At 38.8% G+C, this 16,420-nt stretch overlaps 2 protein-coding genes across 7 annotated transcripts; one reads left to right on the forward strand and one right to left on the reverse strand.

The window, feature by feature from the left end:
- Positions 1 to 6: 6 nt before the first annotated feature.
- Positions 7 to 4,584, reverse strand: LOC108876685 (aromatase). Its single transcript, XM_018666351.2, is given in 11 exon segments — positions 7 to 1,196; positions 1,278 to 1,519; positions 1,618 to 1,780; positions 1,889 to 2,003; positions 2,101 to 2,215; positions 2,343 to 2,519; positions 2,661 to 2,772; positions 2,774 to 2,816; positions 2,900 to 3,050; positions 3,356 to 3,558; positions 4,317 to 4,584. Coding segments are annotated over 10 exon segments (1,521 nt in total). The 5' UTR covers positions 3,507 to 3,558; positions 4,317 to 4,584; the 3' UTR covers positions 7 to 944.
- Positions 4,585 to 5,437: 853 nt separating this feature from the next.
- LOC108876747 (gliomedin) lies at positions 5,438 to 16,404 on the forward strand. Of its 6 annotated transcripts, none has more exons than XM_018666456.2 (30): positions 5,438 to 6,046; positions 7,078 to 7,129; positions 7,231 to 7,248; positions 7,331 to 7,402; positions 7,896 to 7,958; positions 8,191 to 8,316; positions 8,594 to 8,677; positions 8,817 to 8,906; positions 9,116 to 9,205; positions 9,305 to 9,397; positions 9,490 to 9,570; positions 9,787 to 9,879; positions 9,967 to 10,056; positions 10,294 to 10,377; positions 10,530 to 10,619; positions 10,775 to 10,864; positions 10,966 to 11,058; positions 11,164 to 11,244; positions 11,479 to 11,571; positions 11,659 to 11,748; positions 12,084 to 12,176; positions 12,264 to 12,338; positions 12,513 to 12,566; positions 12,649 to 12,738; positions 12,839 to 12,931; positions 13,080 to 13,148; positions 13,361 to 13,429; positions 13,583 to 13,708; positions 13,802 to 13,952; positions 14,052 to 16,404. In XM_018666456.2, the coding sequence occupies exons 1-30, from the start codon at positions 5,660 to 5,662 to the stop codon at positions 14,512 to 14,514; spliced, it is 3,243 nt and encodes a 1,080-aa protein (XP_018521972.2). In that variant the 5' UTR covers positions 5,438 to 5,659; the 3' UTR covers positions 14,515 to 16,404. The 6 variants fall into 6 exon arrangements, with proteins under 6 accessions (XP_018521972.2, XP_018521973.2, XP_018521971.2 ...); XM_018666455.2 differs by having other exon boundaries at positions 5,444 to 6,046; positions 7,896 to 7,988; XM_018666457.2 differs by lacking the exons at positions 10,294 to 10,377; positions 10,530 to 10,619; positions 10,775 to 10,864; ... (2 more) ...; positions 11,479 to 11,571; positions 11,659 to 11,748 and having other exon boundaries at positions 5,442 to 6,046; positions 7,896 to 7,988.
- Positions 16,405 to 16,420: the final 16 nt, after the last annotated feature.

The following is a 16,420-nucleotide window of genomic DNA, read 5'->3' on the forward strand; positions in this document are numbered from 1 at the left end:
CTTCACTTTGAGTCCATGATTGTTTATTCAGTATAGAGTTATAATGGATGGACTTGAGGCAGAGAGGAATTTTATGAAAGTGTAAATATGTTCCTTCCTCTCATACTTATCTATATTTAAGTAGCTGCTACATGAACAAGTATTGAATGAGTGTTAAGGTTTACATGAAAGGTAAAAAGGACATTTTCAAATGTAAAAGCATTAATAATCATACCTCTAATGAGAGATATGACATGAGAAATCACCTCATCAGTCTACATCGTATTAATGTACATGTTTCTAATGATGTATACATTGAACTGTGTGCTGAAATTCTAACACAATTTGTACTAACATTTCTAACTGTACCGTACCGTTACTTTGATTATAGTTGATAAAAATAACTGCCCATAGAACAGAAACACAAACTGTATGAGAGGCCTAATGTAGAGGGAGATGAGTTAAACAGCTTGAAGCTTAAAGTTTAAAGACAGCGCTGACTTGTAATTTCCAGTTCTCTAAAACAGAAATACCACAAAAGTTATTAACTTCAAACTTTCTGCATAATCACACAAAGAGTTAAACTGCACATGCATGCAACCAAAGCTGTTTAACTCATCTCCTTTTAGCTTGGGTCACAAACGTATCAGTCACCCCTCATATGTTAACTATGAATGCTAACACAGCCTTCATCAGCAAGGGTCAACGGTGATTAACGTGCAAAAATGCAGTTTGTCTCAGTCCAGGTTTTTGTCTCGCTGAAGTGCAAGTTGGTGCCATGTTAATTCATTTCTGCTGTTTGTGACCCCCAAGACAACAACAACAACAAAAACATGTAATAAACTACAGGACCGGTATGTCAGGGAGTATTAAAAGCTCAGCAGGCCTAAACTCCATAATCTTAGCAGTTCTATGCATATGCAGTACTACAGTTTTCATCCAAAATGTGACAGCATCACTGTGTTTCAGAGCTGACTGTGTTGAGGTTGTGTGGTTCGAGGGATGAAGCGCATGGCCAGGCTGTGCTCATCCTCCACGGGCTGCTGTGACAGGTTGTTGGTCTGCTTGATGCTGTCGAGGGTGCAACCTTGACGAGGACACACGGTGTAACGAGACAACAGAGTGATCAGGATGGCCCTCATCATCACCATGGCGATGTGTTTGCCCACACAGGAACGAGGCCCGCAGCCGAAGGGTTGGAAGAAACGGCTGGGCACCTGCCAAACAGAGGAGGTGAAGACTGAGCTGAACTGGTGTTTGTTTGTTTGTTTGTTTGTTTGTATTGTTGCACGACTTACTGTTTTGTCAAAGTTCATCAGGTTGAACTCTTTGGGTTTGGAGAAGAACTCAGTCTTATGCATTAGGCCAATGTTTAGAATGATGTTGGTTCCTTTCCTGATTTTAGTGCCTTCGATGATGTCATCCTCCAGAGATTTTCTCATTGTGAAATCAACCACTGGGTGAAATCTCAAAGACTCATTGATGAAATTCTCCAGCACGTTCAAGCTTCCGTAATAGATGTTTTCAGCACCTTTTTCACCTGGAAACGAAAATGCAGAATTTGAGGATTTCTGGGACAGTTTAAAACTTAGCTGCCGAGAAGCGAAACTAAGATTAATGCAGCACGAATGCACTCACTCGAGACAGTGTTCATCTCCTCCACTATCCTCAGCTCCACGTCCGGGTTTTGTTTCAGCAGCATAAGCATGAAGAAGAGGCTGATGGAAAGAGTGTCAGGTGCTGCGATCACCATCTCTAGCACGCACTGCCTGACGTTATCTGCTGAAAGCTCTCCGTGGTTCTATTGAACAGAAAGATGAAGGTAATCGCAACACAGTAAATATACCATAATATCAGGACGGTAACTGTGACACAGTTAGTGTAGGATCATCAAAGATAAGAGACTGACCTGGGCAAAGATGAGCTCTGTAGCAAAGTCGAGATCATCATCCAGCTTCTCAGTTTCATTAATAATTTGTCTTTTAATTTCAAGAAGGCGTTCCATCTCATCTTGCAGCTCCTGGCTGTTGGCACAAAAACACTAAGAGTAGGTTGAAGAAATCACACACCAAATGTTAATTTACTGGTGTGTGTGTGTGTGTGTGTGTGAGATGATCTTACGCTGCTTTCTTATGCTTGTTGTACAGCCATCCAATCTTGAAGAATATATCAGGCTGTATTAGAACTGTTTGCCAGGTCTCGAAGTAGTTATGGATTTTCATCAGCAAGTCCTTTTCTGAGTTATTGTGAACAAAAGATAGTCAGAAGCTGCAGGCTTGAGGGCAAGAACTGGAAATGTTATTTACTAGTGGGGATTACACAGTTTGAGTGCAGAATCTACAGACAGTGAACATGCAGCTGACCGTTGAGAGGCACCCTGAGGAAAAGCCTATTAGAGATGTCCACCACTATGGCTCTCAGCAGATTCAGAGCGTCCACATGTCCAGAGGAGTCCGTCATCTCCTTCAGCCTGTCCAGGTGTTTGGCTGTGGAGCTCACACAGATTGCCACTGTCCTCTGGAGGCCTGGGCCTGTCAGAGCTGTAACACAGCCAGATAACAGCCCAGTAATTCACATTCCATGAAGCAGTGTTTCCACCATCAGCAGATTTGAATCTACAGGAGTGATATATTTTTGTTAACTAGTTACATATGGAAAATTTGTAGAAATCGATGGCTCACCTTTAGAAAAGTATGTCCTCACTTTTTTCCAGAGTGGGATGTCACTGTTGAAAATGATACCCCTCCCTTCCATCCCAATGCACTGCAGTCCTTTTTTGCTCCCAAATCTGGCCTGTGTAGTGGGGGCTCCTCAGAATGTGGTACACCACTGAAGACCTGTAAGTGAAGCCAGGCTTTGACTTCATCTCATCACAGATTTGTGGTATAAAGTCTGAGTGCAAAGTGTTTTAAGAACTTGCCTGCTTAAAATTAGGGTCTCCTCGCCATTAATCCACACCCGCACAATGCTGCCAAATTTGTTGTTGTAGTAGTTGCTTGCTGTTCCGATCCCAGTCCAGATGAACCTGGTGTAGGAGAGAATGGGGCCGAGTCCTGCCAAGAAAGAAGGACCTGGCAGAACGAAAAAGGCCTTGAATTTATTTAGGGGGCAGCAAAAAAAGGAGGACTTGTATGTGATTCAATAAATAATCATCTTTCATTAATAATGCAATGGCAAATGTTTATTTTGAGTGTAAATGTCCTGTCCCTGTTAGGAATTGTAGAGAATTAACTATTATTACTGAAATTTCTGTTACCTTTACAAGACATCATTTTCACAGTAGTAAAATATGTATTTGCTTGCACCTGCAGTAACTTGCACAATTGGAATCAGTATATACAGGTTATGTGAAGGAACAGAAGCTGTGGTCTTTTACCTGGTATATCTGACTGTTTTCTTTGGCTATAGGCGGTGAGCAGCAGCAGCACCAGAAGAACAAGAAGAAGCAGAGGGGCAGTGACTTCAGACACCGTGTCGATTGCCATACGGCCGATGGTGAGTGTCTCCAGAGGCAGCATCCCCTTCATAACCCCAGCCACGTACACACACCTGAATGGGCGCTCTGCTTATTCTGTCCACCTGTAGATAAGAGTTTGAGCTCTTGTCTCCTTTTAACGAGCAGACTCACAAAACAAGAAACGTAATCTGTGGACAACCTTCCTTTTCATCCCTTGTAATGCTCTTGTCCTTCAGCAACAAAACCCCAGCACACCAAAATACACCCACATAGAGCTTCATGATGAACCATTGCTAATGACACACCAGTTTGTATCAAGTTACAGTTATTATATACTAGCATCATGATAATGTTAGCTATATAATGATATGTGGGTTCCATTATTTCCCCCTTTTTACTTTTACACCATTGTGGTGCAGCATCTATTAAAAGTTAAACAGGAAATCGGGCTAGATTATTAGGACCATGATGGATTCAGAATCAGAAAACATGAGCATATAAATAATGTCAGAGATTCACTTGTGTGATGGTAATAAGTTTCTGTGGCTTCATGAAGGAAATATCAGTGAATCATTATTCCCTCCTCTTGTTATTAAACATGAAAGCAGTGCACTTTGCTTTACGTTTGTACTCACCCACTTCAAAATTGAGATGCACTATGCAAAAAGTGTGCATGCTATCAATCAAAAATAATTAGTTTTTTTCCCCTTTGAAATCAGCATTCCTGAATATTTGTGTTTTTTCTGGTTTAATTTCACCTAAAAAGTTCACATTTAAAACATTACAGCAGTATCTTTAAAGTAATTTTGTGACTGTTCTAAATCACCATAATTATTAGATTTGTCCAATAATAAATTACCAAATTATTAATGATACTTACTTCTTTTGTCCTTCTCACGTTAGATTGCAGCCTCAAGAGAAACTGGTGCCTCGTCCACTGGTTTTAAAGATGATCAGCATCCTCCTACCAAATAAATCACAGTGATTCAAGCGTTTATAAATCCTCAGTTAAGCCTTCACTTTACTGGTTGCTTAGAAACACTGCCACTTGGGGGTTACAAGTACCAATACACGGCAGAACACTGAACAGGCCAGATAGCTGTGCAGATCCAAACCTCAAAGCAGCTTCAAAAAGAACAAGAAAAAAGTGTCTTTTTATTCATAAGAAATGCAAAACCCTTTCATGGGTTGTACTCTGCATTATTTTTTTAGATGGGCTTACTTCATGTTTAGCTTTGTTCAAAATAAAGAAACCCCACTGTCTGATTCATCAACCGAGGAGGCTTTTCAAGGGGAAATTAATTAGCTGGGTCAGACTGACCTGTGTCACAGAGAGCAGGGATTTATTCAGCAGTTCAAATAGGGAAGCAGAGGAATGAGAAAATGTTTGTTTTTAAAAAAAATAATTTTAAAAGCTTCGTCTTAAGAATTTCATGTAGACTCAGTGTATGAAATCACTGATGCAAACATGAAAGAGAAAACTGTCCAGGCAGAGGCTGTGTACTTATAAAGAGCTGTCTCTCAAGCTCAGTACCTTTGAATAGCTGGTATGCTGTTGATCAAGAATATTGGCCTCACATTTAGGTGGGGGGTTTTATCCCAGATTGGCTGAAAGACTTGTTCTCTCCATTGTAGTTGAAACTGAACTGGAATGATAAGGACTTTTTTCAGATTGGGGAAGATTTAAGGTTTCTTTCACACCAATTCAAGTTGAGAAAAAATATGTAACACTGATTCTTTATTTGAAAGTGCTTTTACCCAGATAAATAGAAAGCAGCAAAACCTCTTTTTAAAAAGGATATCTTGACACACACACGCACATTCACACTCTCACAGTCTGTTACTGAAAGCGCTCTGAAAGCTCTTTTGTAGATCCAGAGAATGTTCCCTTTGTTCACAACTTATTTATTCCACTTCCATGTAATTTTGTGTGGGATGGGTTGGTGACAATATTGAGAGGAAGAGTACTAGAAAGATGAGAAGCACCACACTGTCTGCAGGGTATGTCATTCTGGAAATATGTCCATTAGCTGACTTCTAAATCAAGCAAGCCTACAGATTTTACTGTAACTGTTTCCCAGATGCTTGTTGTTGCGCAACGCATGGTGTGGCTAGCCCAGTAGTTACAGACAGATTTTGACATGTTTATTCCTCTCCAACAGACTGAGCGTGGTTTCCCCCTGATGTGTCATCTGTTGGCAGGTGTTCAGATATGTGGTGTATATGCTTGTGAATTTCAGAGCCACGATCACTCTGCAGCGGAGTGCCAGAGACCAGGGCACAAACATGAAGGAGAGTGGTGGAGGCTTTCACGCATGGAAGGGGCTGCTGGCGGGGATGTGCGTGCTGCTGCTGCTCCTGTGCTCTGCGGGTTTAATGTTTCTGCTGGTTCGGCAGAGGGAGCTGGCGGAGGAGCTGGTCAGGTTGGACGCCCAGATGCGGGAGCTGACGCAGATCTGTAAGCTGCAGGCGGGATTCCTGTCCACGGACCCCGGAGAGGCTGGAGAGCTGCAGACACTCCGCCGCAGCAGAAGGAACCAGGGAGGAGGACCAACACAAAGTCAAGACGAGAAGGATACGCTGATGCTGATGACATACTCCATGGTTCCTGTAAGACACCAAAACGCTTGAATCTCTTTTATGAATATTACAGTTCATTCACTCTACTGTAAAATATGAAAAAAAAAACAGGTTTATGAAGTTCTGATTACTGTTATTATGAGGGAGAACAGGGGAGGAATCAACATTTTCACCCCTAATTAAACATTTCCTCTTTTCCCTTTTGGGATAAGAAACATGTCCATGTAATGCAAAGAATCCAGGAGTCTGTTGCAGTGATTAAGAAGAGGTCTGTTTTTCCACTGAGTGTTTCCTGGATAAATACTTTGAGTAGTGGAGCATGACTGGTGCCTGCTCCTCCCTCAACTGTACTCACATCTTCTGGGAACTGGCATTTCCTCAGAGGGTGCTACTGTGTATTTGTACAACTAATTTATCACTGATGCACAAGTATTTGACCAAAATGAAGCCTAGTTTCATTATTGGCCTGATGGACTTCACTCTGTAACTATACTTTGTAATCATATCAGTTGGTAGGGCTGCAGCCTATTACTTTCATTATCCGTTAATCTACAGTCAATCTATATATAGTCTACATTCTAGATTAACTGATTAATTGTTTAAACAAATGACAGAAAATAGTCAAAAATGTTCAATGCAACTTTGTTTTATCCAGTTAGAACCTAAAAATAATCCCTTTTCTATTGTAGAATACAAAGAAAACCAGCAATTATTCACATCAGAGAAGCTGAAAGAAGTGCATTTTTGTTTGAAAAATTATATGAACCATTAATTGATTATCACAGTTTTTGCCAGTTAATATTATGTCAATCGACTAGTTGTTTCAGTTCTAATAAAGGGAACAATTTGAGACTAAAATAGATTAATCTTTTCTCTTGATGCTGAGAGCCACTATTACAGTTATCAGGACGTGACACAATAAAAACCGATTGTTTCCAAGTGATTAAAAGGCCAGAATGTCACAATTTCTGCTTAGCTATGCAGGACTTTCCTACATTTGTTGAAGTGTACTTACAGTTAACATCTATTTTACTATGTCTCTCTGTTTTTCTTAATTTCAGGTCAAAGCCTTCATTGACCTGTGTAGCAAGTCCGAAGGAGTTTGTTTAACAGGTGTGCTTCATAAATATTCTCCACTGCAGCTCTGTGATTTTTATGGTTACTGATACCTCTGCTGTATTCAGTTTGTCTGATATATTATCTTTTTTTTCCAGGTCCACCTGGACCTCCAGGTAAAAACAGACACTGTAACTGCAGCAGTTAATTAAACTAAGCTCAATTTGTTTCACCATAACAAAGTACTTTTGTCATTAGGTTTGCCTGGTAGAGCTGGTTCACCAGGGCCACAGGGTGTGCCGGGGCCCGAGGGGAGACGAGGAAAAAGGGGTGAGGTCTCACAAATCTAATAACCCATCCCTTTAGACCAACCCTGTGTGAGAGTGTGAATCAGAAATCAAAGACAAACTCAGGAACAGAAGTCAGTCTCAAGTTTGAAACAGTCTTCCATTGTACAGCTGTGGTTGCATAACATGAGCGTCCCACTCACTGTCTGCAAGAAACTTTGCTTATAGCCGCCACATCGCTGTTTACTGGATGATTACACCTTGATTATGCTGTAGTTTGTTGGAATATTCAGCTGTTTGCAACAAGAGTCACTTTGTGGACAAAGTGTTTATCTTCACTCATTTACTGAAGCATTTCAGTTTTCCCTGAAGGCATCACAGATTGGCACGGGTTGCATTTTTCTTTTTTCTTTTTTTTTCATGTTTTATCATCTGATGACAGGTTCACTGTCCTACAATTAAAACGCGATTAACCTGTTGTTAGTTTGCATTTTTGGACTTTTGAACTAATGATAACAAATCTGCCAATACTGTAGGACCCCCTGGTGAAAAAGGAGAACCTGGACCTAAAGGAGACCCTGGGCCTCCCCGACTGAAAGGTGAAACCTGCAACGACATTCTCGTTGAGGGTGAGGGACGACATCATACTTGAACCTGATATGAATAACATGTCTAACAGGGAGGAGACATCACATCTCACAGTCAGTCAGTCAGACTACATGAATCTTTCCCCAAGACTTATTTGTTATTGTTGTAAATGTAATTGACCAGCAGCATGGTTTATTGGGTCATTTTCACTTGTCTTACTTGTAGCTGTGTGTATGTTTGAAGGTCCTCCTGGTCCGAGGGGTCCACCAGGTCCACCAGGCCCACCTGGTCCAGCATGTCATGCCTGTCTTTCTAATAAAATGAGAAACAAGACCAGAGGACATGTTCATCAAACCAACAGGGTGATGGGTGAGAAAATCTCTTCAGAATATTTATCTAAACTAAACCAGTGCGTTTCATCATCTAAATAAAAAGCCTAAATAAAAAATAAAAGTCTTAGTTATGCCTAAAAATCTTTTCACAGTTTTCAAGATGGTGTCAAAAAGTATCAGAAACATCTCAAGAAACTTCTCTAACTCCTGCTGGAGGATAATCCACCTCTTCTCTTCCTGACCTCATGGTCAGCAGGGTAACATACACAAAAAACAAAAGTTAACTTTCCATTTCTCTTCATCCAAATATTTAGATTCATCTCCTCCTCTCCTGACCAGAGAGGCCTTCAATGAGACCGACACAGAAAACATCAGCAGTTCAACAATGAACATGGCTGGTAGGAAATAATCCAAAATGTACATGTAGTACACAACAATTATATGAGTTAATGACTTTCTGTTACTCTTTAATGTTATTGCCATTAGTATGATGTCGGTACTATCTCTTTTAGTTGAATATAATCCTTTTTTCTGCAGAATCACCAACACCACCTCCAGCTGATGACTCCAGAGATGTCTTTCATGTTACTGACTCTGAGAAACTTCTAGACACAAAAATTGACCCAGGTAAACAATCATTTTGAGCAGCAGGATGACTGAAGACAAACCTATAGATTGCTGACAAATTAAAAGAAAAACCAACATTAAGTATCTTAGTTAGGTGATGAGCCACCAGTACAGCTCCAATGCACCTTGGTATTGATTATACAAGTCTGTGAAACTCTACTGGTGTCTGTACCACCTCCTCTAGTTAAAGCCTTTACTTTTTTCTGCAGAATCACAGACACTGCGTCCAGCTAATGACACCAGAGATGTCTTTAATGTTACTGACTCTGAGAAACTAACGGACACAACAATGGAAGCTGGTAAACAACTGTTCTGAGAAGCAGAGAGACTGAAGACAAACTTATCTTTGACAATGTGGGGAAAAAACATGTTAATCTCAATACTATTTTATTTTCTAGAGTCAGAATCATTTCATCCAGACGACAGGGACAACACCTTGAATGATACCAACACAGGAAATGTCACAGAAGCATCAGTAAAATTATTGACAGGTGGGAGATAGTATGTTTTGAATTGTCATTGTTTGTTCCGCAGTTAAATGACCATTAGTATTTGTAATATTATGTCTCATTTCATTCTACAGCCCTGCTTTCTTTAGACTCAGCTCGCAACAGTGATGCCTTCAAAGACAGAGGAAATATCACTGATTCTACAATGACAAGTGGTGAGAAACTGTCATACTGTACGTCCTGTATTTAATGTCAGCATTGACCAATTTGCTTGTATGTTTACTGTCAGACCACTTCACTGATTTTAGTTTATTTTATTCCATTTATTACATTAAACTTTTAAATCCCAACCTATGAATCAGATTCTACTGTATGACCAGATCCTGCCTAACAAAATTACAGCTGACCTAATTCTGCTTTATTTCCCACAGAGTCAGTATCACCTCGTCCAGACTATGGACATGACCCCTGGATTGAAACCAACACAGGGAATGTTACAGAGGCTCCTGTTCAATTATTACCAGGTAGGAGATACTGGAACTCATTCATGAAATGTTTGTATACACAGATTTGATTTTATCATCATAAGTCACTCATCTTTCTTTCCACAGTGTTACCAACACCACATTCAGCTGATGAAGCCAGAGATGTTTCTAAATTTACAAACTCAGAGGAGCTCACAAACACAGATAAAGAAACTGGTGAGTAAACATCAGAGTGACTGAAAGACTCAAGCAGTATTTCAGTCCCCTTACAGAGGATATTTAATCTCATATCCATACAAACCTGTTTTACCTGTTTCACCAAAATATGATGAAATACAATATTTTAATCTTAATGCAATGGTTCCTATGAATAATCCATATCCACAGACAGTGTTTCAGCAGCTTTAAAGTCACAGAAGTTAACTCTCCATTTCTCTTCCTCCACATATTTAGTTTCATCTCCTCCTCTCCTGACCAGAGAGGCCTTCAATGAAACCGACACAGAAAACATCAGTTGGTCAACAATGAACATGACTGGTAGGAAATAATCCAGAATTTATATATAGTACACAATAATTATATGAGTTAATGACTTTGATTGTGAGCTTTCTCTGACTCTTAAATGTTACTGGCATTAATGTGATGTCTGTACCATCTCTTCTAGTTTAATCTTTTATTTCTTTCTACAGATTCACTGATACCACCTCCAACTGATGACTCCAGAGATGTCTTGAATGTTACTGATTCTAAGAAACTTCTAGACACAAAAATGGACCCAGGTAAACAACCATTTTGACCTGCAGAGAGACTTTGACTAACGGAAAAAACATAACTGTGACTCAGGCTTTTTGTGTGTCTTTGATGTTACTGGCATTAATGTGATGCCTGTACGGACTGTGATGCCTGTAGTTAAATCTTTTGTTTCTATCTGCAGAATCACAGACACCACGTCCAGCTGATGACTCCAGAGATGTCTTTAATATTACTGACTCTGAGAAACTTACAAACACAACAATAGACACTGGTAAACAAAAGTTTGAGCAGCAAGGAAACTGAAGACAAACTTATCTTTGACTATGTGGGAGAAAAAAAACATGTTAATCTCAATTCTATTTTATTTTCTAGAGTCAGAATCATTTCATCCAGACGACAGGGACAACACCTTGAATGATACCAACACAGGAAATGTCACAGAAGCACCAGTAAAATTATTGACAGGTGGGAGATAGTATGTTTTGGATTGTCATTGTTTGTCCGCAGTTAAATGCTCTGCATAATAAGACCATTAGTATTTGTAATATTATGTCTCATTTCATTCTACAGCCCTGCTTTCTTTAGACTCAGCTCGCAACAGTGATGCCTTCAAAGACAGAGGAAATATCACTGATTCTACAATGACAAGTGGTGAGAAACTGTCATACTGTATGTCCTGTATTTAATGTCAGCATTGACCAATTTGCTTGTATGTTTAGCTTCTGGTATACAAGAATTATGAATGATAGAAGATGCCACTGACAGACTGCTTCACTGATTTTAGTTTATTTTATTCCACATTTATTTCATCACACTTAAATCTCAACCTGTGAATCAGACTGCACTACACTTACAGCTGACCTAATTCTGCTTTATTTCCCACAGAGTCAGTATCACCTCGTCCAGACTATGGACATGACCCCTGGATTGAAACCAACACAGGGAATTTTACAGAGGCTCCTGTTCAATTATTACCAGGTAGGAGATACTGGAACTCATTCATGAAATGTTTGTATACACAGATTTGATTTTATCATCATAAGTCACTCATCTTTCTTTCCACAGTGTTACCAACACCACATTCAGCTGATGAAGCCAGAGATGTTTTTAAATTTACAAACTCAGAGGAGCTCACAAACACAGATAAAGAAACTGGTGAGTAAACATCAGAGTGACTGAAAGACTTCACTGACACGCCTCTTCACTGTTGTAGTTTCAGAAATACTCAAGTAAAGTAGAAGTACCTCAAAAGTGTACTTAAGTACATTTGCAAATGTACTTATACAAAAATATACTTTCCACAGTTTTGTGCCATAACTCAAGTGCAGCATTTGTACAAAATCTCAAATCTTTGAAAAAAGGTTTTCAGTGGTTCTCAGTTCTGTGGCTGAAACTTCTGTGGTGTTCTGCTGAATGCAGGATGCATGAAGTAAAATCTGCGTTTTGATTATATGAAAAGAACAGTAAACTAAATAACTTTCATTTTCTAGAGTCAGTATCATTTCATAAAGACCACAGCCATGACACCTTGAATGACTCCAACACAGAGAATATTACAAGGACACCAACAAAAGTATTAACAGGTAGGAAATACTGTTTGTAGTATTATGCATTAAGTGAGTGACCATTACTTTTTTCTTTATTTTAATTTTTAAATTTTTATTCCACAGTCCCACTTTCTGAAGACGAAAACAGTGATGCTTTCAATGGCAGCGGAATTGTGATTAAAACACCCATGTCAAGTGGTAAGAAACTGTCGTACACAATCATGTACAAGCTACTGTTCAAATCCTGTATGCTAGCTGACTGACAGGTATCATTTAAGTTTCAATATGGTATATTTAGTATAACAATGCACTACTTAAAGTTTATCCTATATGAAAAAATGTGAAATGGTCTTTTTCATGTTATTTCTTTAGACTCCCAGGATAACGAGCCAAATTTAACTGGCAACAAGAGACAGACAGAAACTGGTGAGTAAACTTTGTGAATTTTGGCATTTATATTTAATGTCTGTACATCTTTTCAAATTGAATCTCATCTTTATTTCTGCAGAATCACCAACACCACATCCACCTGACAATACCAGAGATGTCTTGGATGTTTCTGACTCTGAGAAACTTCTAAACATGAAAAAGGAACCTGGTAATCAACCATTTTGAACAGCAGGAGAACTTTAAAGACAAACCTAACATTGACTATATGATAAAAAACATGTTAATCCCAATATTATTTTATGATCTAGATTCAGTATCATATCATCGGGATGGCAGCCACAGCATCTTGAATAATACCAACACAGGACATGTCACAGAGGCACCAGTAAGATCATCAACAGGTGGGAAATAATGTGTTCTGAATTATATGTAAAAGTAACAATGGCCTGAAAACATTCACTTTTGTCTTTTGTACTATATGGCCATTAGTATGTGTATGTATTTATCTGTGGTATATGTGTTTCATTTAATTGTTTTTTCCACTTTCAGTGGAACTGGCTCAAACGAGGGAAACTTTAAATATCAGTGGAAACATTATAGATACAGCCATGAAAAGCGGTAAGAAACAGTCTTGTGTACCATATTTGCTTAAAGTATTGACTTACAAATTTGATTTAATTTATAAGGTCTCTGTCTTTTCTCTCAAAACCCATCCATCACAGAATATTTCTTACCAGTTATATTGGCTACAAACAGAATAAACATCCATTATCTTTTTAAACTATGTGAAAATAAGAAGTGGCATTTTCTTCCTCTTCCTTTTTCTTTAGACTCTTCCTATCCGCACCAGACTGCGAACAAGATCAATGTGACAGCCAGTGAGGAATGGACAAAAACTGGTTAGAAAAAAATCTATCTATCTATCTATCTATCTATCTATCTATCTATCTATCTATCTATCTATCTATCTATCTATTTATCTATCTATCTATCTATCTAATAACCTTTCAAATACTGTTCAAATACTGAAATGTATATCTTTATTTATTTAGAGTGCAAAATTAAAAATATAAAATGTTCGGAGAGAGAGAACAAAATGAAAAGCACCTTTGGAGCCTGGATGTCGGATGTATCACGGCTGGATGACGGTCGATACTGGTTGGCTGATCATTTTTCAGGTAATTTCCACAGCAATCATCACTCTGTCATCATTCATAGGAGAGTTTTATGACTTATTGTGGATTTAACATATTAATATTTCTCTTACCCAGGTCGAGTTTTGGTGGAGTACGAGAACATTGCAGCATTTCAGAGCACAAGCAACAAAACTATAGACATCGGGAGGTACTACCAGGGGTGCGGCCATGTTGTTTACAAGGGGTCATTTTACTTCCACAATGCAGGAACAAACAAGCTTATAAAGTAAGTGTTTGTGTTGAACACAACACAAGAGTTTGCTCTTTGTTTGTGTTATGTAATGTGTCTTTTGTATTCCTGTGATCAATTCTTTTGATTTTACAGATTCAGCCTGAACTCCAGGAGAACACACACACTGACTGTGCCGAACAGCAGACATAAAAACCTGACATATCTCTTCACCCACTCTAAGACATACTTCAAGTTTGCTGTGGATGAAAATGGACTGTGGGTCATTTTTGCATCAGATACAGATGATAATACGATGGTTGCAAAGCTCAACCCTGACACATTGTCCATAGAGTCTGTCATTAACACTGCCTACCCTACAACCAAAGCAGGAAATGCTTTCATTGTATGTGGGGTGCTTTATTTTACAGATGACAGTGACAGAAGAGTGACATATGCCTTTGATCTAAAGAGAGAAAGTCCTTTAGATGCAAATATTGATTTAAGGCCAGGTAATGGTATCTTGGCCATGCTGTCATACTATCCCAACAGAAAGCTTTTGTATATGTGGGACAACAGCAGTGTGAGAACCTGCAGAGTTAAACTCAGAGTGACCTAAAAATAACCAAAAACCTTGTGAAATGAGCAATAAAAGAATTTTGTAAAATATCAATTTGTTTATATGAATTTCAAAAGACAATGATCTGATTTTGACACAGGATGAAGTTGTTGGTAGAGGTTTACTAAGTTGCACTGGATATTGTTTACCAAGAATGTGTGACACATTATTTAAAAAAAGATTATTGAGTACTGACTACAAGTGTTCACACCACAATGCTGGATTTATGCAGCATGATATGAAGAATATAAGAAGAAAGAAAATAATTTTGTTGAGATTCTCAGAGCTGCAACAATCTGCTTTTTGGTTTTTCTCAAAAAATTCACTGTTTAAATTCATTTTTCATGTTGATGGTCAAAGTAAGAGCAGTAAGGTGGTGCAGTGGTTAGCACTGTCGCCTCACAGCAAGGAGGTTCCCTGGTTCGCCCGGGGCTTTTCAGTGTGGGATCTGAATGGTTGTATGTCTCTATACGTTGGCCTTGCGATGGACTGGCGACCTGTCTAGGGTGTACCCCGCCTCTGGCACAGAATGGTCAAAGTAATATATGTGTATGGTGTGATATTGCATATACACAGTTGATACATGACAAAAGGAAACACAAAGATGAAGGATTAAGAGCCTCAGATGAGTGCAACTGCACTGGGACCCCAGACTCCCAGTGGCCCCAAAAACCCAAATTTCTCTGTCTGTCAATAGGTTTTTTTTGGTAATTTGTCAGAGAGTTTAAAGTACAACATCAATTAAGAAGGTTCTGCATTTTTAGGTTATCTTGTTAGTCTGTCTGATGGAAACTTGCAGGTGACACAATATATAAATGCTCAGATGACAGGAGGTGGTGGTGGTCAGTAGGCAACCAACAGCCAACTTCTGCCACGAGACGCTCTGACAACTAATCCAGCCATGACAAAAGCACTGGAATTTACCTCTTATGAAAGCTGTATTCTCATCAAGTTAGCGCCTGTGCAGCAGGGCTGAGACCTTGTCTTTGGAGAGAAAAAAATTCCCTAAATTAGTTTGAGACCAGACTGAAATTTGGGTTTGGAGCATACAGAGAGAACAGAGAATATACATGGGGAAAGAACATTATGTTACATGTTACTGTTAATTTCAACATCATGCACATTTGTGACAGGAAAAAGCCATTTTAATTGCCACTATACTTGTGGGCCATGTTAACTTTCTCAATAACATTGATTTACACAAAGAGGGAATTATTCCCAAAGATCAAGTGGCAGTGTGTGCTTGAAATGATACAGGATCTTACATAATCTTGCCAGAACTGGCTTTTCTCTGATTTGCAATTATCTGAGAAAAAACTGGTTGCACAGCTCAGGCTGCACTGCTTTTTTCCCTTTGTTGCTGAATTAAGTACAATGGACTTCTGAAACTTCTCAGTAATTCAGTTACATCTCAGTGAAAGGTCTGTGTGATGTAACCTAATATGCTTGACTGCTGTTGTGTCATGCATTTTGTACAATATAGTTGGTTGGGTAACTAGATCAGCTTACTCATGTCTACTGGGACTCTATTTTAAGTTAATTACATACCACCATGTGATTTCAGACAATAAATATGCCTAATAAGTCATGAGATAGTGTTCATTTTTAGAATTCAGTGTTTGTGAATTTTCAGTTTGAGACGGTGTTCATTTCTGTAATTGGTAACAAACATTTTGTTTGTTTGTTTGTTTTTTTTAGCTATTGCTGTTTTTATTGTTTGTTTATCTCAGTTTCATTTGATTTTATTCCTCTTTAAATGTTACATTTTACCACCAAAGTTCGAGCTCTTAATGTTGCAATTCTGTTGAAAATCATGTAACGCACTTTGTAGCTTTATTTTAAAAAGTCCTATATAAATAAAGCTTACTATTACAATTACTGTTACTTTTAGGACGCAGTTACGAGG

The sequence above is a fragment of the Lates calcarifer genome, linkage group LG10 (assembly GCF_001640805.2).
Source record: "Lates calcarifer isolate ASB-BC8 linkage group LG10, TLL_Latcal_v3, whole genome shotgun sequence".
NCBI classification, from domain to species: Eukaryota; Metazoa; Chordata; class Actinopteri; family Centropomidae; genus Lates; species Lates calcarifer.